This window comes from Procambarus clarkii, chromosome 42 (assembly GCF_040958095.1).
Source record: "Procambarus clarkii isolate CNS0578487 chromosome 42, FALCON_Pclarkii_2.0, whole genome shotgun sequence".
Lineage (NCBI taxonomy): Eukaryota > Metazoa > Arthropoda > Malacostraca > Decapoda > Cambaridae > Procambarus > Procambarus clarkii.
In genome coordinates this window covers 21,394,721-21,422,006 of record NC_091191.1, presented here as the reverse complement: position 1 = coordinate 21,422,006, position 27,286 = coordinate 21,394,721, and the positions used below count along the sequence as shown (strand labels likewise).

At 46.3% G+C, this 27,286-nt stretch overlaps 1 protein-coding gene across 2 annotated transcripts in view; it reads left to right on the top strand.

Annotated features, from left to right (window-relative positions):
- The window catches only part of LOC123770249 (uncharacterized), a 407,808-nt gene that overhangs the window by 232,849 nt on the left and 147,673 nt on the right, over positions 1-27,286 (top strand). For both annotated transcript variants that reach the window (XM_069339938.1, XM_069339939.1), the window contains 3 exons: positions 14,297-14,436; positions 21,213-21,365; positions 21,695-21,822. In XM_069339938.1, the coding sequence (XP_069196039.1) occupies positions 14,297-14,436; positions 21,213-21,365; positions 21,695-21,822 (421 nt within the window). The remainder of the gene's footprint in view (positions 1-14,296; positions 14,437-21,212; positions 21,366-21,694; positions 21,823-27,286) is intronic.

The window sequence follows — 27,286 nt, the reverse complement described above, 5'->3', positions numbered from 1 at the left end:
CGAACATCGGAAAGGGACTATGAGAACGATATTGCAATCAAAGCGAAAAAACAACCTAAGTTACTACACAGTCATATAAGAAGAAAAATGTCGGTGAACGACCAAGTGACAAGACTAAGGAAGACAGAGGGGGCATATACTGAAAGTGACAAGGAAATCTGCGAGGCACTGAATGCCAGTTTCCATGTAGTGTTCACTGCCGAGCCTGAGCAGCTCCCATTGTTGGAAGGGGTTACCCTAGATGAAAGACTATCAGATATAGAGGTGACAGCAGAGGAGGTAATGAAACAGTTGACAACTCTAGATGCAACTAAAGCAGTTGGACCAGACAAAGTATCACCGTGGATACTAAAAGAAGCAGCACAGGCCCTCAGCGTGCCTCTGGCAATGATCTTTAATGAGTCACTTATGTCAGGAGAATTGCCCAGTTGCTGGAAGAAGGCAAATGTCGTGCCGATCTTCAAGAAAGGAGATAGGGAGGAGGCACTTAACTACAGACCTGTATCACTGACAAGCATCCCCTGTAAAATACTGGAAAGAATAATTAGGCTGCGACTGGTTGCACACCTGGAGAACATTAGGTTTGTGAACAAACATCAACATGGGTTCTGGACACGGAAATCGTGCCTAACAAACCTTCTGGAATTCTATGATAAAATAACGAGGATAAGACAGGACAGAGATGGTTGGGCAGACTGCATATTTCTGGACTGCCAAAAAGCCTTTGATACAGTACCGCACATGAGACTGCTGTTCAAGCTCGAGAGGCAGGCGGGGGTGGGGGGAAAGGTCCTAGAATGGATAAGGAACTACCTAACAGGAAGGAGCCAAAGAGTTACGGTAAGGGGCGAGAAGTCGGACTGGCGAACAGTAACAAGTGGAGTACCACAAGGATCGGTGCTGGGACCAATTCTATTTCTTGTATATGTTAACGACATGTTTACAGGCGTAGAGTCCTACATGTCGATGTTTGCGGATGATGCAAAGTTGATGAGAAGAGTTGTGACAGATGAGGATTGCAGGATCCTCCAAGAGGACCTGAACAGATTGCAGAGATGGTCAGAGAAATGGCTACTAGAATTCAACACGAGCAAATGTAAAGTTATGGAAATGGGACTAGGAGATAGGAGACCAAAGGGACAGTACACAATGAAGGGGAACAGCCTACCTGTAACGACGCGTGAAAGAGACCTGAGGGTGGACGTAACACCTAATCTATCTCCTGAGGCACATATTAATAGGATAACGACAGCAGCGTACTCTACACTGGCAAAAGTTAGAACATCATTCAGAAACCTAAGTAAGGAGGCATTTAGGGCACTTTACACTGCCTACGTAAGGCCAGTCTTAGAGTATGCCGCCTCATCATGGAGTCCCCATCTGAAGAAGCATATAATGAAACTGGAAAAGGTTCAGAGGTTTGCAACGAGACTCGTCCCAGAGCTACGAGGGATGGGGTATGAAGAGCGCCTGAGGGAACTGTGCCTTACGACACTAGAAAGAAGAAGGGAGAGGGGGGACATGATAGGAACGTATAAGATACTCAGAGGAATTGACAGAGTGGACATAGACGAAATGTTCACACGGAATAGTAACAGAACGAGAGGACATGGATGGAAGCTTGAAACTCAGATGAGTCACAGAGATGTTAGGAAGTTTTCTTTTAGCGTGAGAGTAGTGGGGAAATGGAATGCACTTCAGGAACAGGTTGTGGAAGCAAATACTATTCATAATTTTAAAACCAGGTATGATAGGGAAATAGGACAGGAGTCATTGCTGTAAACAACCGATGCTCGAAAGGCGGGATCCAAGAGTCAATGCTCGATCCTGCAGACACAACTAGGTGAGTACAACTAGGTGAGTACACACACACACACACACACACACACACACACACACACACACACACATATACACACACACACACACACACACACACACACACACACACACACACACACACACACACACACACACACACACACACACACACACACACACACACACACACACACATACACACACACACACACACACACACACACACACACACACACACACACACACACACACACACACACACACACACACACACACACACACACACACACACACACACACACACACACACACACACACACACACACACACACACATACACTCTTACTTCAACCTTGACGACGAGCGGACGTCTGGACTCCTGTTCCGCCTGGAGGCCGTTGTGAAACGTGCCGCGATTGTATCTTTTAGGTCTCAATCCTGCCGTCAGGCATTCCTATTCAGGGTCATGCCAGTCAGCGACGAGAAGGGATGCTCTGCTCCACCAGCCACTCCCTCCACCGTTACTACGTCCCGTTAAGGACGTAGCCGCTGGTATGAGGTGTCTACCGCCGCATCTAAGGTACATGGTTGCCTGCACCGTGATGCACACAGTCATACTTCGCTTTCGGGAGAACTACCCTCTCACCAAGACCGAACTACTGGCAAAAATCTCCAACCATCGTCAACGTCTCACCGGCTGACATCCTGGAGACCAGAGATGGTGAGACGTTGGAGACTTGCTCTTCTCTAGTAATATGGAACTCCGCACACTATTCTCCATCGTAACCAGGACTGCCCTGCTAGATGCAACCTCATTCTCACACTTCCACGACGCTACCTGGCAGATAGGACCGTCTTTGCCAGACGAATCAGCGAATGGATCATCGACCACGAAGACGATGAGATCATGACTAGCACTGATTGAGCACATGACTAGCACATGACTAGCACCCCGGCACTGATTGCCAAAGTCATCATCAGCGTCGACAACCGACACTGAAGGTGACCTATAGCAGGCCACTGCAGCAACCCACGCCACGAAAAATGGCTTTAGATTCACCAGAATTGCAATACCACCCGCCCTCGTGATAAAGGAGAGGTACATGAAGCTACGGCAGTGCTTCAAATGTTACCAGTACTCCCACTTCACCAGGAAACGCAAACATCAACAAGAAGGAAAAAGTAGAATTTACACCCAAGACCACTACTACACTACTTGCACGGCCAACCACCAGCGATATCTCCATAGTAATGGCGAGCACACTACAGTCTCTCCTGACTGCCTTCACACGGCTTGGTTGTCATCACATTCTGGTACCCACCATCCATTTTCCTGCTTCCTACGCTTAGAAAGATGGAAGGTAAAACGACAGTGACGCTTCATGCAGGTCGACGTTCAATCACCGACCGTTCAAGTGGTTGGGTACCATTCCTTTTGCAGTCCCATCCCAAATCCTTATCCTAATCCCTTTCAAGTGATGTATAGTCATATAGAGCACTTGGCTTTTTCTCCTGATAATTCCCTTCCCTTCCCTTTCTGACTGCCCCGACAGACAGGAGATCATCAAGCATATTGTGGTGAGTACAGCCTCCACTACACCTCGACCGGCCAACAGCAAACGTCAGCATTCATTACCGTGCCTGGCAGCACACTTGGGGAAGCAGCTACCTCTCAACCACCCAGCCTTTGGGACCGCCACAACCAGACGAACTCATCACCACTGCCCACACCACTACCAGCCAAGCCTGCAGCCACCACCATCACTGATTCCACCTCGCCGACAAAATGGCTGGGCAACGACTTCGGCCTCTGCGTCCACACTATAAATCAGCTGCTCACTGCAAATGGGTTACCAACTATTACTGTGCCCGGAGACCATCTTCCTGTTCCTGCACCAGCACCTCCAGCCCCTGATGCCCTGTCACAGCACCGCTCGACCCACAGATGGGTTCCATTGCAGTTATTGTGACATCGACTCCTGTACATCAAGCTTCTGCGCAGCCAACCTCCCCTGTACCTTCTGAAGCCTCGACCGATCCTGCAACAACCAATGCAGAAGCACCGGCCTCTATTCCACTGCAGCCTACCAACAGTGACAAATACTCGTTATCGGACTCTGAAATCTCTTTAAACATCACCGGTTCATCTACCTTGTCTACCACCAAGCCTGGACCTAAACTGCCCATCGACCTCACTAAATACCCTCTCCTCCGAGGTAAACTGACCAAAGTGGAAAGAATCTACAAATCCCACTGTTTCAATGGAGCGTGGAAGACGACATGCAATTGATAAAATGGAAAAGCACATTGACATAATCGTCCTTTCACCAGGAGATTCTGCGACTTTGACACCCTAGACCCGGAAATTCGACCAGGGGACTATGGCACCCCGAGAAGGCAGAGGCAAACGCTTGCTCCCGTAACACCAACTTCCCACTTCCAACCAAACGATCGAGGGCCAGCTACACTGACACCTGTGCACTGACAACTGTGAGAAACCATGAATATTTTAGTTACTTACCCACTTACAGAAACATTCGCAAGTTTTATCCAAGGTGGTTAGGCATGGCGCCGGCTTGCCCGATAGGTGCCGGGAGTTAGCGATTCTTGGTGGGCTCCTGGTGTACTGTTAGGGCGCGGTGGGTGGCTGGATTCGGCTCTTGACCATATGAGTACGAGTTTACAAGGGGCCTTGACTTTGGCTACTCGGTGTTTTCTGTGGAGTGGTGGGTGGGGCCGGTGTTTGCCTCTTTGAGGGACTCCTGGGTCACTCTAAACATCTGTCTATCAGTGTGTTTATTCGCCGCAAAGCGCGTTCGTTTCCGAAGACAGGTGGCGTTAATTTATCCCTAAGGCTTTGTGTTTTACCCTTCATTTAAACTCCGGGACATGTTGGCACCAGTGCCGTCGCCCTGATATCAACAATCACACAACCCTCACAGGCCTACCTGGGTGAGTGTTTGCTTTGTTTTTGGCTTAAGGTCTATCAACCTTTGGAGGACTATTAAGGCTACCACAATAGTTTATTTGCCAACCAGCAAATATACTTTAGGCAGTGCACCTAGACAAAGTCCAAGACCAAAGTACACTCTCAGTGATGACCAAACCCCACATCAGAAAATTAAGAAACGACGACGTTTCCGTCCATCCTGGACCATTATCAAGTGGTGTGTGTGGGTGTGTGTGTGTAGCTCACACACGACTTGATAATGGTCCAAGACGTACCGAAACGACGTAGTTTTTCAATCTTCTGATGTGTGGTTTTGTCATCATATATTCAGCTACGTTATTGTGACTCATCGTCTGAAAACTCTGCGTATATTCTACGTGTATTTGGGTACATCTTCCTGTGTATATATCCGTAGTTAGACGATGGAGAACATGGGAATCAGAAATAATAACAATATTATTAACAATGAGAAAAACCACTAGGGTTATGAGGTGGGTGCAAACCTGCGACCAAGGCAGTGCCAGATCCATTAGACCACCATGGCTTGTCAAAGTCAGCAGTGGTCTACCACTAGACCACTGCCGACTTGTAATGCGGTGCTGTAATGTAATGCTAATACTCCGCCAGCTACAGAGTATGCAGCTGGCAGTACCTTTGTCGCAGGTTTGCACCCACCTAATAGCCCTGGTGGATTTTCTCATTGATACATATCACGTTAATCTGACTTCTGTTTGATTCTAAAGTTGGGCTGTAAAGTGTGGGTCCACTTTACCCTTTCACCCGAGTGCTTATCGGTCATACATAAAAACTTGGACTGGCTTCAGTAGGGACCTCCAGACTTCCTGTGATTTTAGTTGGAATCTGGTTGTATGACTTTTCACAAGTCTTCGGTGGTTTAGTGGTAGAGTATGCGGCTAGGCAATGTCTTGATCGCAGGTTCGCACCCACCTCATAGCCCCAGTGGATTTTCTCATTGATATATATCACTTTAATGTGATTTCTGTGTGATTATTATTAATGATAATAATAGTATTGGTAGTATTTTATTTTAAAAAATAATACAGATGATCTGAATACAATGATTACATATTATTTATAAACTTAAAAAGAATAAAAAATCTTGATTAGAAATAGAAACGAAATAAAACCAACTAGAAATTTGTAGATAGAAACAATCATTGTGTTAATACACCCAGCCAACCTACCCTCCATCGCCAGCCAGGGACCACCTTCGACTCGGGGTATTTTCCAGGACCTGCACTACTTTTTTGATAAGTGGTGCAGTGGGAGGTCCTGCTTAGTGTTTAGGTACTACTCACCATTCATGATTGTGTTTATGCTATCTGCCTTAAGAGTCCCTAGCTCATTAGTTCGCCCAAATATTGAGGTTTTCTTAGTGTCAATTTGCGCTTCTTGTCTCTCTTCATCAGAATTATCTTGTCTGAGGGTCTCGTATGTCCTTTCATGACCTTTCAAGTTGCCCCATTGTATGGGTAGTGATTCTGCCTTAACTCTTAATGCCAGTCCTGTTGATGGAAGCTTCAAGTTGATGTATACTTGCCTTGATGGCCGTTCTTTGTGCCCTAGATGACTGCCTATTTTCTATTTTGGTTTGGTCGTAATGGGACACTCACCTGCACTCGAATTGGACTTACCTGCTTACAGCCTTCAAGTGTGCGAGTCAATGGTTTTAGATAGTGACAATCAGTCTTGCTGCATTCAATAATTACTCCAGTAGGGTTAAGGTGTTTTGTTCATTCACGTTATTCAAAACTAATATAATAATAATTAATTAATTAAATTAAGGGGTTGACTATCTGTTATTGCTGAGCATCTGTTTTGACTAAACTGCTTCTTTGGACGGCATCTATACATTTGTTTCTGTTGCAGACCTCGGTTTTTGCTAGCACAGAAAGGGAGGTACCAACTCTCTTATGCGGAGTACTTTCAGGTTTCGGCGACTTCAGCTTTTAATTCCTCCAAACCTGATGCTCTGGCTTTTCTGGCTTTGACTGTGGGTCGGCCTGCATGGCTGGCCTCTGTTCATTCAGTCTCACAGCTTCCATCTCTAGTTTGGGCCCCTCTCAGCCCAAGACTTAAACCAAGTAGGCTACAGAGGCAGAAGCACTGAGGGGTGGCTGCCTCCTGTGCTTCACCTTTGCAACGGTTTCTGAGCCCAAATATTTCTTCAGTGTTCCCCCCCCCCCCCTATTGTTTTTGAGTTTCCATGTGGTCAGCTCCATTTGGAAAGTTGGAGGCCTCTATTATTTTGCGCACCCTCCTTTCCTTCATCCCGCTCACTGGATAACAGTTTAGACCGCATTCTGATCCTTGCTCTTCTTCGGGAAGGTGAAGTTCAGAGACATTTTGAGCGCCGGCAAGCTCAAGTTTTGCTATCCGGATTCTTTTTTCCATACACATCCAGTCTATTCTCAGTTTGGTTCATTTTGCATAATTCCATGATTGTTCCAGAGTACATTTGTGGGCTGTTGTTTTGACTCCACTGTTTTGTAGTGCTCTCTTTAATGTTTTTCTATGTCTTTGTTTCATGATCCAATTACTTGGGAGATGATCTGCTTACAATACTGTCACTTCCATTCTGATACGTGGTCATGGGACACAACGTAAGGATGAGTGATACCGTCGATGAATTTTTATCTGAGAATACTGGTTCTGTTCTGTAACGCCAGCATATGGTAGGCTAGAGGCACATGATCCTTGAGGAGTGCCTGCCTCCCGTTACATCTGAGAGTGTTGCTGTTCTGTTACTGCCTTTCTTGCTTGCAATGCCTTTTCAGGGCTCCCACTAGGATCTGACTCCTCATGAGAACCGTTGAACTTGCTGTGGGTTTGTCACACACAAAGTGACATCCTTGCCCGAGGGCATGGATGTCACGCGCACTTCTGCCTCCTGCTCCCACGGATAAGCCCCAGCTCAGGGGCATGGATGGCTAGCACTACTGCTTCCTACTCTCACAGATAAGCCCCTTCCTTTTTTGTCTTTTCTATTATCTCCGTTCCTTTTCTGGAAAGGTAGTTCCCTCTCTGTGCATGGCGTCGTTGTGAGTATACATCAGAGCTAGTGAGGGGTGGCACACCATTGGCCTTGAGTGACAAGAGTTACAGTCATACAACGGAGGAACAATGTTATTGAATATTAGAACTCCTCGCCGCGGGTCTTCACTCCCCTTTGCTCTGGTGGCACTGTCCACCCTGGGAGCTCTCCAAGTCTTGCCACGAGTTGAGTCGCTACTCGCGACCCGGCCTTGTACCCGTGTTGGGGTAGAGGAGGAAGCCCAGCTCACCCTGTAGGTCCTCGAACCTGCGGTCTACAGCACCTCCGCTGGGCCTGCCCGCCATAACACGTACAATAATACTGGGCACTCCGGCACTCACCTGACATCTTCCCCTTGTTCCGGTCGCCAGCTGGGTAATCTATATCTGCATCCCAGCAATGCTTCACATCAATCGTATATAGTATTGCCGCCCATGGATGTCTTTCCAATAGTATAGTGTAATGTGGAACAAATGTAGTATCACTTTCTCACAATGCTCAATGAGATGGAGGACATATAAAGTCGGTGGTAAAATGTAACAAAGTTTACTGAAGGAAAATCTACATAAAACATGAAAGATAAATATAAGTAAATTGGCGGGTGTCGGCAGCTCTCCTATCGCCGCCTCCGGCTACTCGATCAGCTGAGCGAATTTCAAGGGACTGGTGCTCCCTACTGGTGTGGTTCTGCTCCTCATCGCCACACTCCTGATGCGACTCTGCCACTTGCCACCACACTGATTGCTGATCCCACACAGGTAATATAGGTATATATACTGGCCTACAGCCTAAGCTACCTCTAAGATAATAATGAACACGCTAATATATATATTTATTGGCCTAACTCTCCTAGTTCTCAAGGGACAATGGGAGGGAAATAATTACCTACCTCAACATTGCCTGCCACAGGACGCCTGGCCTCTGGGGGTCGAATGTGGTCCTCGGTCCCATGGACCGACTCAGCATCCAGGACTAAAACCACAGGTCCTCGGGCGTCATGTAGAAACGCGACTTCTCCATGTTTTCTTCCCAGAATTGCAGTTCCTCCTACTGGTCTTAACAGTAGTTCCAGCGCTATTCGTCTTCCCTCGCTCGCACCTTCATTGAGACCAATGTCACCACGAATTCTTGGAGCCCTCACACCGTCGAAATAGGGCTTCCTCATACTCCCCGAAAGTACACTAGTCTTCTGTAATAACCATGGCATATGCCAGGCTGCATAAATCCACTGGGTGAGGCTCCTAGGCCTCCAATCTCGAGTGGTCACACGGTGCACGTCTGCTCTCTGCAAAGGGCTGTGCAACTCTGAGCTCCTGGAGCTCGCCAGCACTTAGGTGACGCGGCCCGGTGACGGGCTCCTTACCTTTGTCCTGACCAGGACTACGCCAAGTTGCTGGTGCCCTCACGTCTTGGCGGGAACCTGGCCGACTCGTCGCCATCTTGTACACCTAAAGGGTGTAAGTCCCCTTGAAAGGACATTTCAGTCCTGGCCTTTTTCTCTCCAAATAAGTACTCTTGCTAATCGTCACCTACATCAAACCAATCCCTGCATCTCAGGGAACATAGAGGATGTAGAGATATGACTCTTCTCGCTGGAGAAGGGAAGATATAGGAGAGGGGACCATAACATACCCCTCCTCTGAAAATGAGTCATATCGAACGAACAGCACTGGAGAGGGCAACCGGTATTCTTGCTCCTTCCATCCCTGATGTGCCTGTCCTCCCGTTAGTGACGTGGCTCTTACCACCTCGCCAGTCACTCACATCCTTTCTCCACCTTGCACAGGACCGGATGAGGTGGGTGTTCCCAGAACACCTATAAGGAATCCTCATCCCACGTCCCCAATTACGGGCTCACCATAGCCTGTGCTACATGAACATTTCGTTCTGAGTAGCTAAATCTAAAATAACAACAACCACGTCCTCGAGTACGTTCCAGCGACTTGTTGCCACTACAAGGTTCTGTGCCTTCATTACGTTGTACACTCTGAGGGACCCGCGCACTTCCACTGCATCCTACTGGTACTTCTTGCTTCCTCTAACACTCTTCTTTTCGCCAGTCTTCTCTCTTCTCAGCTCCCCGTCTCCTGTAAGTGTGTTGCTTCCTCACAGTGACACTTGTTACCTGTCCTTCCTCCAGCAACATTTTCTCTTCCACACTAAGCTTTTGAGTTGACCCGTTGACCCAGTGCCCCTCCTGCTAGGCTGGAGTCTGTCCTCGGTATACCTCTTCCTGGCCTTCTTCTTATCACCATTCATTCCGCTGTTCTCGACGAACATCTTCATTCCTCCATGAAAGTTTCCTGCAGACATCTTCCTAGGCTCATGGTCGGGTCCAATCACCTCACTGTAGCTCACATTGCCACGGTGGTTCTTCTTACGCCTACCACTATGTACTTGACTGACGTAGGGTACACTGCGTCCAGGCTCCTTCACTCCACCCCTCACAGCCGCTCGCTCACCCACTGAGGTCACCTTCCTCACACTTTCAGGTGGAGGGAGTGCGGCCTGCAACACTTTCATCGCCCCAACCGCCTGTATTTCTGCTCCTCATTACTCCTCCACATGCATCCTTAGGCTTAGACGCAGGTCCTCATCAGGGTTCTCCATGACCTCTCTGCACTCTCGCCCTCGACGTCGTCCTCTCTGGCGACGTGATCATTGGTGCGGTCGGCTCCCTCACTACTGTCCGAGTCGTCCGACACCTCACCTGGCATGGTTACACCACTGCCTGACACATAGACACTCCAGGCCCAATCGGGTTGTATGCTGCCTCCACCCAAGTTGTTACCCAGCACCATGTGAACATGCATTAGAGGTAACTTAATGACTACATCTATGATAGCCTTCTCGACTCCATAGTCAACAGTCAGCTGCACCTCGTGAAGTGGTAACCTACATTCCTTCCCTACACTGTGTAGTCTTATTACTCCCACAGGTGATTCATCAAAATCCTTGGGAAGAATATCCCTGGCTACCATATTCACGTCAGCACCCTATCGTGAAACACTGCAACCTTCTTTTAAAGGGCTCTGACTTCCCAGACTTCACAGTACCCCTGAAAACGAACGGATGCTCACCCTGCTTTATCTCTCAACCATTTACATTGGGACCATTATAATACGGAGTGAGAGTAACCACCCTCTCTTCTTCCAACATCAGTCCCACAGCCTTCTGGCGCTTGTCACACTCTAGGGCATAATGCTCTTTTTTTCATTACAGTTGTAACATGGTTCCACAATGGGTAGACCTCTCCCAGTCACCTGGATCATTCCTCCCTGGGATGACGCGCTCTGGGTTTTTACAGAACTCCCAGACACAAACTCTGTGTTCGAGTTGCTTGCACCGTAGCTCCTACCCATACTGCCACTCGGAGACTTCCTCATAGGTTCTCACAAGCTCATCTGGGCTTGGGTCTTGTCACTTGAGTGGTACGACACACCAGATTCATACCCACTCTTCACATCTCCACGGCTCCTCCAGGAGTGGTCGTCCTCCTGTTGAGTTGGTCGCCTGGGTCTACTCTCCCTCAGGGAGCCTAATGCCTCCTTCAACATGTCCGCTCGATCTGCTACTGCCCCGCAAGTTTTTTATGCCCGCTTCCTGTACTCTAATCTCTGGATGGAGTACAGACATGAATTTCTCTATGACCATCAGCTGTTTGATGTCTCCCGCCGTTTCCGCTTCCTCAGCTTTTAACCATTTTAAGAATTTCCGTTCCATCTCTCTGGCCGTCTCGGCATATGTCCTTTCCGGCACTCTAGTACATTCCCTGAAACGCTTCCAGTACACCTCCGGAGTCAGCCGGAAAGAAAGGAGTACTGCAGTCTTTAGTGCCTCATACTTCGTACATTCCTCGACGTCCAGCATGTTGTAGACTTCCCGGGCCTTACCGGTCAACCTGCTCTGGACCAGCGCAGCTCAATCCTCTTCTGGTCATACTTTCAGCTTCATGACTCTCACAAAGTGTTCGAAGAAGTCATCAGCCTCATGAGGTACGAAGGCCGGTCAAGTCACGCTCCCTTACTTTGAGGTCATCCCGCTGCATAGGCAGTGAAGTTGGCTTACGCTCGATATGCCTCAATTCGACCTCCTTGTTTACCGCGTTTTCCTCCCGTCGCATCTAGCTGGATCTGGGTATTTCATTCCTCATGTCGCAGCTGTGCCTCTCTTTCCCGTTCTTCTTGCTGCAGCTGTGCCTCTCTTTCCCGTTCCTCTCACTGCAGTTGCACCTCTCGTTCTCATTCTTCTCGCTGCAGCTGCGCCTCCCGTTCTTCCCGATGCAGCTGGGCTTCCAATTGCATCCTCATTATTTCCAGCTTCATGCTCCTCTTACTGCCACTGACCCCCCCCCCCACTGCTTTCTCCTTCACTCCAGGTCCTCCCCACAGTGGCAAGTGCTTGGGACGGCTTTATCCCTGTGGCCTCCTCTCGTGCCTTGAGGTGCACCATAATCTCTATCCAATGCTCTGCCACCTTGGACGTCCTCAAGTGGATGCCAAAGTGGTTCGCCACGAGTTGGAGCAAGGCCTTGGTGCACCACTACAGCACACTCTCATCCCTTGTCTCCACAAACTTAGTCACCTTACCGTCCTTCATCTCTGTCACTGAGCAAATAACGGCACCACACTAACTTCATTAGCACAAAAATAAACTTCCACTTAATGTCGGTTCTGTTACACTGTTACGGCACTCGTAAACCTTGGCAATAATGTCACTGTGCTCGCTAATCCTTGGCAACACTGTTACTCGTTCGGCTAGCCTGACAACACTGTTACTTGTTCGAAGATCCTGGCAACACTGTTACTCATCCTGGCAACACTGTTACACGATCCTGGCAAGATCGCCACTTCCGTGTCACACTGTTGGCCTTGAGTGACGAGCGTTACAGCCGGTCACAGCCGGTCTGCATCATGTTGGGGCCCGCTGGCGGAGTTCCTCACACTGCTCACGCCGCGTCGTCGCCCCTCTTCCATTCAAGACTATCAGCCAATTCTTGGCGCCCTCACACCGTCGAAATACGGCTTCCTCGTACTCCCCAAAAGTACACTAGTCTTTTTTAATAACCATGGCATATGCCGAGCTTCATAAATCCACTGGGTGAGGCTCCTAGACCTCCAATCTCGAAAGCTCACTCAGCGCACGTCTACTCTTTGCAATGGGCCGTGCAACTCTGAGCTCCTGGGTTCGCCAGCCTTCAGGTGCCGCGGTTCGGTGACGTCACAGCCCCCGGGGGTGGGCTCCCTATTGGTCAGTATTGGCACGTGATCAGGATTAGCCAATCGCCAAGCGGCTGGGGCCCTCACGTCTTGGCGGGAACCTGGCCGGCCCGTCGCCATCTTGGCCACCTAAAGGGCTCAAGCCCCCTCGTAAGGAAATTTAATCTTAGCCCTTTTCTCCCAAAATAAGTACTCTTGTTATTCGTCACCTTCCTCAAACAAATCTCTGCATCTCAGGGAATATGCAGGAGGTAGAGATATGACTCTTCTCACTGGATAAGGGAAGACAGATGTTGTTGTTTTAGATTTAGCTACTCAGAACGAAGTGTCATGTAGCACAGGCTAAGGAGAGCCCATAAGGGAAGACAGAGGAGAGGGCACCGTAACAGGGGCTAGTCCAGTAGCCAAGCATTTAATGTAATTAAAGTAAGTGGCAGGTGATGTTGTTGGTTAGCTGTACCACAGGCGACCTCAGCGGTCACATAGTGGAGTGTATTGACGTAATAACTCTTTACCATTGACAAACTGCTCTTTACTGGTTTGTCCTTTTTATCAGCAATCAACAATTTTTTAAGTAAAAATTACAAACTGTTGTTAACTTGTTCTCAATTTTAATCAAGAAGCATTGTGTCTCCTCCTTTCCCCGTACATTCTGGGCGTGTTTTCTCGGGTTTTGGGTCGATTTGCAACAGCCATGCTCTTCTCATCTCTATGAGCATTTCATATTCTGATTCTGGTGCTCGATAGGATTGCACAAGTCCAGAGGCCTGGAAGTTTTTAAAAAAAATTTATTTTTGCCCTGAGGGGCGAGTCTATTGGGCAACGTCACTCATCTTGTGAGTGAACACACCTACATAGCAGCATGTACAACACTCCCCAATAGGAAGAACACCTGCTGGGTTGTTTATCCTGTCACGTGTTCCCAGACACAGCTGGGATTTGCTTAACTGTCTCAGGTGAGCAGTTTATCAGACATAAAGATTAACATTCGTCAACCCTTAAAATCTTACGTTATCTTACGGGTGCAAAATGGGGAATCTTTTAAGAACAGTCTCTATATATGACAAATAGGAAGTGTTATGTGCATCTCTGAGGTGCCACTGCCTGAGGCACCGGGTACTCAATAAAGCAGGTAAGAAAATTGCATTTTATTACATTCACTGTTTTTTTAATTGTCATATTTCCTTTTTTTGTATTTGAGAATTTTAAATATTATAAATTTTGTTCTTCTGATGCACATAATATTGACAGATGGAATGTCCCAGTTACAACAAGCAGTTCGGCACGGGTTGGAGCCATGGACGTGGCCATTAATTAACTTTTCTAATCAGATGAAAGGAGCAATAACAACTTCAGCCACACAGATGACGACAGAAGAAGTGGTCCAATTTGTAAGTACTTTAATTATAGCAAACACTTTCTTTACATATAAGCATACGAAAATTACATTCGCCTTCAGCTGTCATAGACAATGTTCCTTTAGCCCAGATCAAGAAACCTTTTGAGTGGGTGTGTTAGGAAATGTACACTGAAGAATTAATTGGTGCAAGGGGTATTAAAATATATTTTGAGAGTGAAACACATTTTTGTGCTCGGGTCCCCTCGGAGGTTCCACGAGTCATGACTGTTGTTCCACCCAAGACTGTTGTCACCCGCCTCGCTCTTGTCACTGGCATCTCCATAAGTAATGGAAATCTTTAATATTGAAAAGTGTTATTGTTACGTAAGTTTTAGTGACAGTAAACAAAGATAGTGACAAAATATATGTATTTGGACGGATGTTGTATACAGGGGTTAGAAGGTGAAGCTTGACGAGCAGTCGTGTGACGGTGTGACGGTGTAACGGTGTGACGGTGTGACGGTCTGTTAAGTGTTATGATGCTGATGAATGTCGATGGTGTTGACGATCTGGGGCCAGATTCACGAAGCAGTTACGCAAGTACTTACGAACGTGTACATCTTTCCTCAATCTTTGACGGCTTTGGTTACATTTATTAAACAGTTTACAAGCATGAAAACTTCCCAATCAACTGTTCTTTATGTTATAAACAGCCTCCTGGTACTTCGGAGCTCATTAATTGTTTAATAATAGTAAACAAAGCCGCCAAAGATTGAGAAAAGATGTATAGGTTCGTAAGTGCTTCGTTGATCTGGCCCTTGAGGTATACCCCGACCCGTCCTCGACTCAAGTCCATTACATCCAGCGGTCGACCCCACAGACGCATTCATAAATTTTAACATGCTGTTTATTCAAAACGGGAATTTTCTCAAGTATAAATTAATATTATAATATATTAGCATATTGTGTATATATAGGCATAGGATAGGTTAGGTCAGGTGTTTAGGTTCTGTTGGCGATTATTTGTATTTGTAGTACGTAGGAGAAGCATTTATAGCGTTGTGATTCGAACAAAATTCGTCAGTGAAGCACTTGTTCCGGATATGTTCGAACGTCAGCAGTTGTGAGTCGTGTGTAAACCGTTTTTCATTCATAAACAGGGTAGTTGGCGGGTGCATGGAATCACTTTTGGGGCTTTGTTTGGAGGACGGGCTGATTATCAGCCGTCAAGAACGGAGCGTCGTCGGTCTTACTCCATTAGTGGTTCAGTGACAGACGCTCTGGATAATCAGCCCGTCCTCCAAACAAAGCCCCAAAAGTGATTCCATGCACCCGCCAACACCCCTGTTTATGAATGAAAAACGGTTTACACACGACTCACAACTGCTGACGTTCGAACATATCCGGAACAAGTGCTTCACTATATTGTTCGAACCACGACGCTATAAATGCTTCACCCACGTACTACAAATACAAATAATCGCCAACAGAACCTAAACTACTAACCTAACCTAACCTAACCTAACCTAACCTAACCTAACCTAACCTAACCTAACCTAACCTAACCTAACCTAACCTAACCTATGCCTATATATGCACAATATGCTAATATATTATAATATTAATTTATATTTGAGAACTTTCCCGTTTTGAATGAACAGCATGTAAAAATTTATGAATGCACCTGTGGGGTCGACCGCTGGATGTAATGGACTTGAGTCGAGGACGGGTCGGATATCCCAAGCTTCACGTCCAGACTTGCCAAGCTGACCAACAACGCTGGCTACTGCGGCTGTCCTGAGTGATTTCTGGAAACCTTCAGAAGAAATATCAATTATAATTAGTGCAAATGGGATTAGTGTAGAACATCTTGGAATGGGTAATTCATAGGGAGAAGTTTACTGGAATTAACAGGTACATTTAATTTCCTGGAATAGAGCTTCTGAGAACCTGGAGCAACTATATTTCTCATAGGCAGGCGATGAGTCACAATAACGTGGCTAAAGTAAGTTGACCAGACCACACACTAGAAGGTGAAGGGACGACGACGTTTCGGTCCGTCCTGAACCATTCTCTAGTCGATTTTGAGAATGGTCCAGGACGGTCACAATCGACTTGAGAATGGTCCAGGACGGACCGAAACGTCGTCGTCCCTTCACCTTCTAGTGTGTGGTCTGGTCAACTATATTTCTCATAGAATACAAGTGTATTCACTAGAAACCGTATGTCACATATTTAGTGAAGAAACATAGAGGCGAATCTAACGCTAGCTATCACGGGGCGCATCAGTGCAAGTGAGAAGCAGAATCGCCAAAACTACCTGCTACAAACTGCTGTTGGTAGACCAAAGCTCCAGAGGCCGCTACCAGAAGTAATCACCACAGTGTTGAGGGGAGACACGAACCCAAATGTAACCTTTTTGCTACAGAAAAAAGTATCTGCGGTCTCCATATAGACTTATGTGAGTTTGTGAGAAGCGACCTGACGCCAGTATCTAGGGGTAAGAGTTTACATTTGGTAGATAGCTAGAATAAGAGTTTACACCTAGTAGGTAGGCAGCTAGAGTAAGAGTTTACACCTAGTAGGTAGGTAGCTAGAGTAAGAGTTTACACCTAGTAGATAGACAGCTAGAGTAAGAGTTTACACCTAGTAGATAGACAGCTAGAGTAAGAGTTTACACCTAGTAGATAGACAGCTAGAGTAAGAGTTTACACCTAGTAGATAGACAGCTAGAGTAAGAGTTTACACCTAGTAGGGAGGTAGCTAGAGTAAGAGTTTACACCTAGTAGGTAGGTAGCTAGAGTAAGAGTTTACACCTGGTAGGTAGGTAGCTAGAGTAAGAGTTTACACCTAGTAGGTAGGTAGCTAGAGTAAGAGTTTACACCTAGTAGGTAGGTAGCTAGAGTAAGAGTTTACACCTAGTAGATAGACAGCTAGAGTAAGAGTTTACGCCTAGTAGATAGACAGCTAGAGTAAGAGTTTACACCTAGTATGGAGGTAGCTAGAGTAAGAGTTTACACCTAGTAGGGAGGTAGCTAGAGTAAGAGTTTACACCTAGTAGGTAGGTAGCTAGAGTAGGAGTTTACACCTAGTAGATAGACAGCTAGAGTAAGAGTTTACACCTAGTAGGTAGGTAGCTAGAGTAAGAGTTTACACCTAGTAGATAGGTAGCTAGAGTAAGAGTTTACACCTGGTAGGTGCTGGAAGGGAAGAGAGAAGTGTGCAGTTTGGAGTTCCAATTCACTGTATAAGCTGTAGGTAAAAAATTCTCAAGTAGTTCCCTGGAACCTTTACACGTGTTCCTCACACCTCACACTCTACACATGTTCCTCACACCTCACACTCTACACATGTTCCTCACACCTCACACTCTACACATGTTCCTCACACCTCACACTCTACACTTGTTCCTCACACCTCACACTCTACACTTGTACCTCTCACCTCACACTCTACACTTGTACCTCACACCTCACACTCTACACTCGTTCCTCACACCTCACACTCTACACATGTTCCTCACACCTCACACTCTACACATGTTCCTCACACCTCACACTCTACACATGTTCCTCACACCTCACACTCTACACATGTTCCTCACACCTCACACTCTACACATGTTCCTCACACCTCACACTCTACACATGTTCCTCACACCTCACACTCTACACTCGTTCCTCACACCTCACACTCTACACATGTTCCTCACACCTCACACTCTACACATGTTCCTCACACCTCACACTCTACACTCGTTCCTCACACCTCACACTCTACACATGTTCCTCACACCTCACACTCTACACATGTTCCTCACACCTCACACTCTACACTTGTTCCTCACACCTCACACTCTACACTTGTTCCTCACACCTCACACTCTACACATGTTCCTCACACCTCACACTCTACACATGTTCCTCACACCTCACACTCTACACTTGTACCTCACACCTCACACTCTACACTTGTTCCTCACACCTCACACTCTACACATGTTCCTCACACCTCACACTCTACACATGTTCCTCACACCTCACACTCTACACATGTTCCTCACACCTCACACTCTACACTTGTTCCTCTCACCTCACACTCTACACTTGTACCTCACACCTCACACTCTACACTTGTACCTCACACCTCACACTCTACACTTGTTCCTCTCACTTCTACACCTCTACACAGTTACACTTGTACCCTACACCTTACACCCTACACTTGTACCCTACACCTCTACACCTTACACCCTACACTTGTACCCTACACCTCTACACCTTACACCCTACACTTGTACCCTACACCTTACACCCTACACTTGTACCCTACACCTCTACATCTTACACCCTACACTTGTACCCTACACCTCTACATCTTACACCCTACACTTGTACCCTACACCTCTACACCTTACACCCTACACTTGTACCCTACACCTCTACATCTTACACCCTACACTTGTACCCTACACCTCTACATCTTACACCCTACACTTGTACCCTACACCTCTACATCTTACACCCTACACTTGTACCCTACACCTCTACATCTTACACCCTACACTTGTACCCTACACCTCTACATCTTACACCCTACACTTGTACCCTACACCTCTACACCTTACACCTCTACATCTTACACCCTACACCTCTACACCTCACACCCTACACTTGTACCCTACACCTCTACACCTCACACCCTACACTTGTACCCTACACCTCTACACCTTACACCCTACACTTGTACTCTACACCTCTACATCTCACACCCTACACTTGTACCCTACACCTCTACACCTTACACCCTACACTTGTACCCTACACCTCTACATCTTACACCCTACACTTGTACCCTACCCCTCTACATCTTACACCCTACACCCTACACTTGTACCCTACACCCTACACTTGTACCCTACACTCTACACTTGTACCCTACACCTCTACATCTTACACCCTTCACTTGTACCCTACACCTCTACATCTCACACCCTACACTTGTACCCTACACCTCTACACCTCACACCCTACACTTGTACCCTACACCTCTACATCTCACACGCTACACTTGTACCCTACACCTCTACATCTTACACCCTACACTTGTACCCTACACCTCTACATCTCACACCCTACACTTGTACCCTACACCTCTACATCTCACACCCTACACTTGTACCCTACACCTCTACATCTCACACGCTACACTTGTACCCTACACCTCACACCCTACACTTGTACCCTACACCTCTTCACCTCACACCCTACACTTGTACCCTACACCTCTACACCTCACACCCTACACTTGTACCCTACACCTCTACACCTCACACCCTACACTTGTACCCTACACCTCTACACCTCACACCCTACACTTGCACCCTACACCCTACACTTGTACCCTACACCCTACACTTGTACCCTACACTCTACACTTGTACCTACCCCTCTACATCTTACACCCTTCACTTGTACCCTACACCTCCACACCTCACACCCTACACTTGTACCCTACTCCTCTATACCTCACACCCTACACTTGTACCCTACACCTCACACCCTTCACTTGTACCCTACACCTCTACACCTTACACTCTACACTTGTACCTACACCTCTACATCTTACACCCTTCACTTGTACCCTACACCTCTACACCTTACACTCTACACTTGTACCTACACCTCTACATCTTACACCCTTCACTTGTACCCTACACCTCTACACCTCACACCCTACACTTGTACCCTACACCTCTACACCTCACACCCTACACTTGTACCCTACACCTCTACACCTCACACCCTACACTTGTACCCTACACCTCTACACCTCACACCCTACACTTGTACCCTACACCCTACACTTGTACCCTACACCCTACACTTGTACCCTACACTTCTACACCTCACACCCTACACTTGTACCCTACACCTCACACCCTTCACTTGTACCCTACACCTCACACCCTACACTTGTACCCTACACCTCACACCCTACACTTGTACCCTACACCTCTACATCTTACACCCTTCACTTGTACCCTACACCTCACACCCTACACTTGTACCCTACACCTCACACCCTACACTTGTACCCTACACCTCTACATCTTACACCCTTCACTTGTACCCTACACCTCACACCCTACACTTGTACCCTACACCCCTACACCTCACCCTACACTTGTACCCTACACCTCTACACCTCACACCCTACACTTGTACCCTACACCTCTACACCTTACACCCTACACTTGTACCCTACACCTCTACACCTTACACCCTACACTTGTACCCTACACCTCACACCCTACACTTGTACCCTACACCTCACACCCTACACTTGTACCCTACACCTCTACATCTTACACCCTACACTTGTACTCTACACCTCTACATCTTACACCCTACACTTGTACCCTACACCTCTACATCTCACACCCTACACTTGTACCCTACACCTCTACATCTCACACGCTACACTTGTACCCTACACCTCACACCCTACACTTGTACCCTACACCTCTTCACCTCACACCCTACACCTCACACCCTACACTTGTACCCTATACCTCTACACCTCACACCCTACACTTGTACCCTACACCTCTACATCTTACACCCTACACTTGTACCCTACATCTCTCACCCTTCATTTTTACCTCTTCTACATTTGCATGGATAGACAGAGATAAAGTTTTGTCATTTCATCAAAGTATTTTGACAGTTAAGTTTTCTAATTAATGCATCATTCCTGAACAAGCAATAATAGTTGAAGTAATATGTCTTATTAATTTATAATCCTTGTTAATTTGATGCATTTCAGATAAAAGATAAGATGGAAGAGTTACAGCTTAAGGTTTCATCAACAGCTGAAGAAACTCGTAATACCTTGAAGGAAAACCTAGAATCATTCCAGAAATGGTTAAGTAGCCACAGTGCCTTTAAGGATGTTATTGGAGGGAGTGTTTATGAAAAAGTTAGTACCGTTTATCATATGTTGTTTTAAAAAGAGTTTTATTATAATTGTAGCTACGTAATATATCGCTTATGTAATGTACTTTTTAATTAAATTTTTCACTGATTTAATTTTTCTGTTAGCATTTAGTAGTATTCCATCCTGAAAATGAGTAAAATAAATATATAATTAAAAAATAATACAATATTTGAAGCAGAATTCACAGCCTAATCTAGCTGATAGCATGAATTTGTCAAGCTATTAACATTATTCTATATAAATATCTACACAAAATGTGTAAAGTAATATTATAATTAGAAGCCTTCCTCACTGCAATCATTTTCATTTAGATCATGACAGCACTGGAGAAGTGGAACACGTCACAACGGAACAGTTTGGACACACTTGACAAGTTCATCTTCCTCCTTGCTGACTTTGTTCACCAGTTATTGAAGAACAACAACTACTTCCTGGACGAGTAAGTTGCCCGTTATTGTAACCTGATTACAGGTAAGGGATCCAGACAGGTCCAGACGGTCCACACAATATGTGGAAAATATTTTTGTTAAATCAGGTATTACAGGCTGGCAAGATTGCAGGAAAATCTACCAGTGATTAATTTATATATAATTTTTATTATTCAAATGGACTGTATTAATTTAATTATTACCTCAGAGCAGACTGTATATTATATGTTTTAGTATCACAAGTAAACTTCCCTTCACACATTTTGGGGAGTTTATAAACTATATTTAATCATACCGTAATTAAACGATAGATCTAATCTCTATTAGGTTATTTTACTTTACTGGTCGTTAGTGATAATTATTAAGTGTGAGGTGTTTCTGTAGTGTGTAGGCTGGTCATCCAACACCAGCCACTCCCTCCCTCAGGCACGTGTAGGCAGTACTAGGCCGGTGTTAATGGCGTCCTCGTCATCATGGGAGATCCAGCTCAGGTTTTTTGTATACAAGAGTTCTTACATTCTTGTATCCATAACGTTTCTGGCGGGTCCTTACTCCTAATGTTCTACACAATACGACCCGCCAAATCGTTAGCAACCAGGTACCCACTTTACTGTTGGGTAAATAGAGGCTACAGTTAAGATTTGACGCCCAGTAAATCCTCCCCGGCCAGGATACGAACCCAGGACAAAGCACTCGCGAAACGCCAGGCGAGTGTCTTAACCACTACACCACAGGGACCAATTAAATTCTCCCATAATCACAATTTACCTGCCGAAATGTTACTGTTATCACCTCCGCTATGTTACCTGTCTCGTACCTGCCACAGGAATACTTATAACTCAGGCCTTTAATATTTACTACCCTCAAGGGTATGATCTCATAATCCCTGTGATATGAACATGCACTGGCACCAGTTGGTATTTAAGGGAGGGACACAAACACACTTAAGAGGAGTATAATTATAATATTAAGATTTATCATTATACACAATAATCTTCCCTTGATAACTACTTGAATTTACAGAATAAGTATAACGCAGAGTATGGCTAGTTACTAACTCTTGTCTCCACACAAACTCACATGAACATCAACTGCATACACAACGAAAATTACTCTAAACATAAGTTAACAGACATCTATCCATCAGACCACACCACGAGCTGCTGAAGGCGGCTGGCTAGGCTACCCTAGACAATGCTACTCCTCTCACCATCCCTAAAGTAACAAGTGTTGAATATATATTTTTACTAACACAGTACAGACTGAAGTAATCACTCTGAATCAGACATAATCATACTAACATAATGTTTCACACGTTCTAATAATATACGTAAACTAATAACATTCTTAAATGATTGAAATAAACATTTACTTTTAAAAAGGGATGCACAAGATGGCAACCCCATTGTGGACTCGTCTCTCTCAATCTACTTGTCTAAGACACGTCCATGACACAGACAAGTACTTGGTCATGTTCACATAATGAATACATTATATACTGGTATATAAGATACAATACTCTCATACATACCGTCATACACAATATATGTAAATATAATCCTACAGTCTGAGATGGGTGAATAAAGTATGTTACTCATTTTGTCTGTGAGATCCTCTGGACTGTAATAGATGCTATTAATAGTTATAATTCAATTATGACATTAGGATTAAATAATTGGTGATAATTAAATCTTACCCTTGCGGGTGGTGTTGTCACGCAACATAACGAATGCTCACATAGACAGAACTTTATGGCCACAAAATGCTAATTGAAGTCGCAGCAGAGAATAACAACTCTTTCTCTTGTTCTGAGAGTCACGCTGTGTTCTAAGATGTGCCGGAAGTGTAATTTGTCATTGTGGGAGGCTCACTCTCCGTCACCTCAGCTCCACAACAATGGCTACCCTCATCTCCAGGCATATATGTAACACATATGCCTGGGGACCATCCAGGCTTGTTCGCATTTGTGTTCCTCACGTGTGCCCCAAAGAATGAGGGTATTTGATAAAATACTATGCCCAAGATTACCATCAGAGTGCTGGCAAGATGATGGGGAATTAGCCTCGGCTACCATCATCTTTTGTCCGGTCGTGATGGTAGAGTGATTAAGGTGTCCTGTACACCAGTTGCAGAGTGCTCTTGACAGAATGGGTTCGAGTCACTTCTGGGGTGTGAGTTTTCAGTTATATATATATATATATATATATATATATATATATATATATATATATATATATATATATATATATATATATATATATATATATATATACATATATATATATATACATATATATATATACATATATATATATTTTTTTTTTTTTTTTTTTTTTTTTACAATAGGGAAGGGAGTACCACCTCTGGCTGGAAGAAGGGGGACCCATAGCCTCGGAGGAAACCACACATAACGCATTGGAGGGAATGTGGGTCCCCTCCAATACAGTTTCTGTGTGCTTTTCTCCTACCACCCCCTTCCCTTTTTTCTTTTTTTTTTTTTTTTCCTTTATTGTGTATTTAAAGGTTACAAAACATACAAGACAAATGCCTAAAGGTTATGGATCTCTTGAAGCTCCTCCGCTTCTGGACAGGAACCGTGGACGCAGCAAGCATTTCCCCTCTGGATCGCCACACTGAGACGCTGAAATAAAAAACTGGAAGCCCTTGGGTCTCTGGTGACGTCAATGAGCTTGGACCCCAATTCCTTGAGAAATCCCAAGGCACTCTTGCCCCAGGGGCCATGCGTCTCAGACGCTATGGGAACAAAGAGGTATTGACCTTCCAGTCGCCTGTACTTGAGTGATTTTGCTGTTTCCCTGTGGTTGGCCGCCCCACCTGCTTGATCAGCTCCGAAGTGTACATAGGTGTCAGCCAGGGTGGATACACATGTGTAGTCCCACACCAACTGTCTACCCTCCTTCCATGAGTATATGGTGATGCCATCAGGGCGAAGTGCTGGGAAATCCGGGTTTTGGACCCCTAGGATGCGAGGTTCTCTCTCCGCTGGGCACCCAGCTGAGACGAGGCTTCTCTTGATGATGTCATTGACCTCGTTGTGTCTTGCATGCCAGCCCTTTGTGCTTCCGCAATGCAACCCATGCAGTCCGTATTGGTCTGCTTCCACCCTGTTGCAAATACACTTGTATTCAGTGTGAATTGGGGCACCAAGGCGGAGGGCCACTGCTACACGAAGGGATTCTGGATCTAGGCGCGTGCCCATTGCAGACATGGGTACTGCCAGGAGGAAGTCTCCTGCATGGGGGGCACGCACTGCTCTGAGGCGGGCTTTCTCCTTGTCTGATGTTGCGACGCTTAGCATGGCATCAGCTACTTTTTCCACTAGAGGGTGGTCCCAGCCGGACTGTTTGTGTTGTTTTGTTGGCTCTATAATGGTTGCTGGGGCTGCAAGAACATTCCACTGATTTGAACATTCAGTGAAAGCAGGATCGTGTATTCCTGCTGAATCTCTCAGGGTTGCAGGTAAAATATCTCTGACGAGGTCGTGCGATGCATGAGAGGAGGAAAGGAAGGCTGGTAGAGCAATTTGGGAGGCTGTGCGGACACCAAGGCCGCCGAGTCTTACAGGAAGGGTTGCTTGCTCCCACTGAGAGTCGTCCAATGGCAGGTTCAGGACTTTCACCAGCATGGACCTCAGAAGGGTGTCATACACATTTAACTTGGGGCTGCTGTAGGATGGAGAACATCTCAGAAAGTAGGTCAACTTAGGGAGAGACAGGCATCTTGTAAGGAGAAAGAGAGCATCATGGGCATCAATCTTGTCAATCCTGTCCTGCATTCTCTTTAGGTCAGTGATTTTTGCAGCCAGGACCTCCTCGATTGCTCGTGGGCCAATGGGGGCACCCAGGAGAGTGCAGTCCGGTGGTTCGACAACGAGAATGTCTGGAAGAGCATTTTGTATTTGCCCAGTGATGTCTGGGTTGCGGGAGATTATTTCACATTTGGATGCATTGAGAATGAGGCCTAAGGCTGCTCCCTGCTCCTGGATTTTCCTTATATCCCCCAAAATGGTTTCCGGAGTTCCAGCTAGAGTGCCATCATCCAGGTACCAGATGTTTAGCTCGCTTGTCAGACTATCAGTGACCTCTTTGATAGCTAGGCAGAAAAGAAGGGGGGCTAAGGGGTCACCTTGTTGGACACCTTCACAGGAGTTTATTTCATGCTCCCCAAAAAGAAGCTTAGAGTCCCCACTGTAGCACGATCGGATGAATGGGTAAAGGGGACGGAAATGGTTGTGTACAGCCCTGAGGACAGCGTCTCGTCTGACTTGATTGAAGGCATTTTTGAAGTCAAGCTTTACTAGTGCCTTCTGGTCCGGGAGATCAACAATGTAAGCCCGCGCTGCATGTGCTGCAGCTTCACAACCTAGGGGAATCCCAAACCCGAGCTGATGAGGTTTCAGCAAGGTGGCTGCTTCCTGGCTGATAGATCTCACTGCAGCCTTAGCTACAAGGCGTCGGAGGGTGTTGCCAACGGCAATGGGCCTGATACCCCTATCCTTCTTCTTTAGAGCACAGAGTGCTGCTCCATAAAAGACAGGCCTGATGTCCTCAGGGATGCCGCCAGCCAAACACATGTTGGAGAATCTGGTAAGTTCCACTAGAAGATCCTTTGCAGCATCTCCAAGCACCGGGTTCAGCATTTGTTTGATGTGCTGGGGTCTTAGGCCTGTAAAGCCCCCTGCTGAACCTGTTGGGAAAGACATGGCTGCTTTGTACACCTCAGATTCTCGAACAGTCAAGGGTTCTATGCCAGCATTGTTTTCCTGGGGATCCCTGCTGCTGTCGGGGGCTCTGGGTGGGTGTTTGTCTTGTAGAGCCTGTGCTGTCGTGGCGTTCCTCGGGGCAATAGTGTCATCGCTGGTCATGATTCTGATGGCACCTGTGGTATTGCCCTCTTCTATTTTCCTGGTGATCTGTGCTCTCATTTTGTGGTTCTCAGATGAGTTATTGTTGGTCGTCCTGCGGCTGGTGTTCTTGGCACGAGGGGGGAGGCGGACCAGGTTGTCTGCTCTGGGGAATTCATTAAGAGCTCTGATTACAGAGGTTGCTAATGACTTGTCTCTCCTGGGCGGTAATGCTAGGCATGCATTCCCAAATAGAAGGAGATTGTGCCATGCTCCAATGGTTCTAGGAGCATTGTTGACCTTTGTCAGCAGACTGGTGAGTTTGGCTGCTGCTTGATGACGGGCAGCCTTGGGGATGTGGGGCAAGGTCCGGGTGGACGTCGCTTTGATTGCTTCAAGCAGATTATCTGCTGAAATGAAGTTGAGGGAGGTATTGTTCCTCGCTCCTGCAGCAGGTTGTCCATCGTCATTGCCCCGGGGCAGGCGCCTAGACCCTAGACAACCACCTGAATTGAGAGAATGATAGCGGACAGTTCCATTTGAATTGAGACGATACCGTCTGTCACACACTTGACAGTTCCCTCTTGGGTGGCCATCTTCTTGGCTGGAAA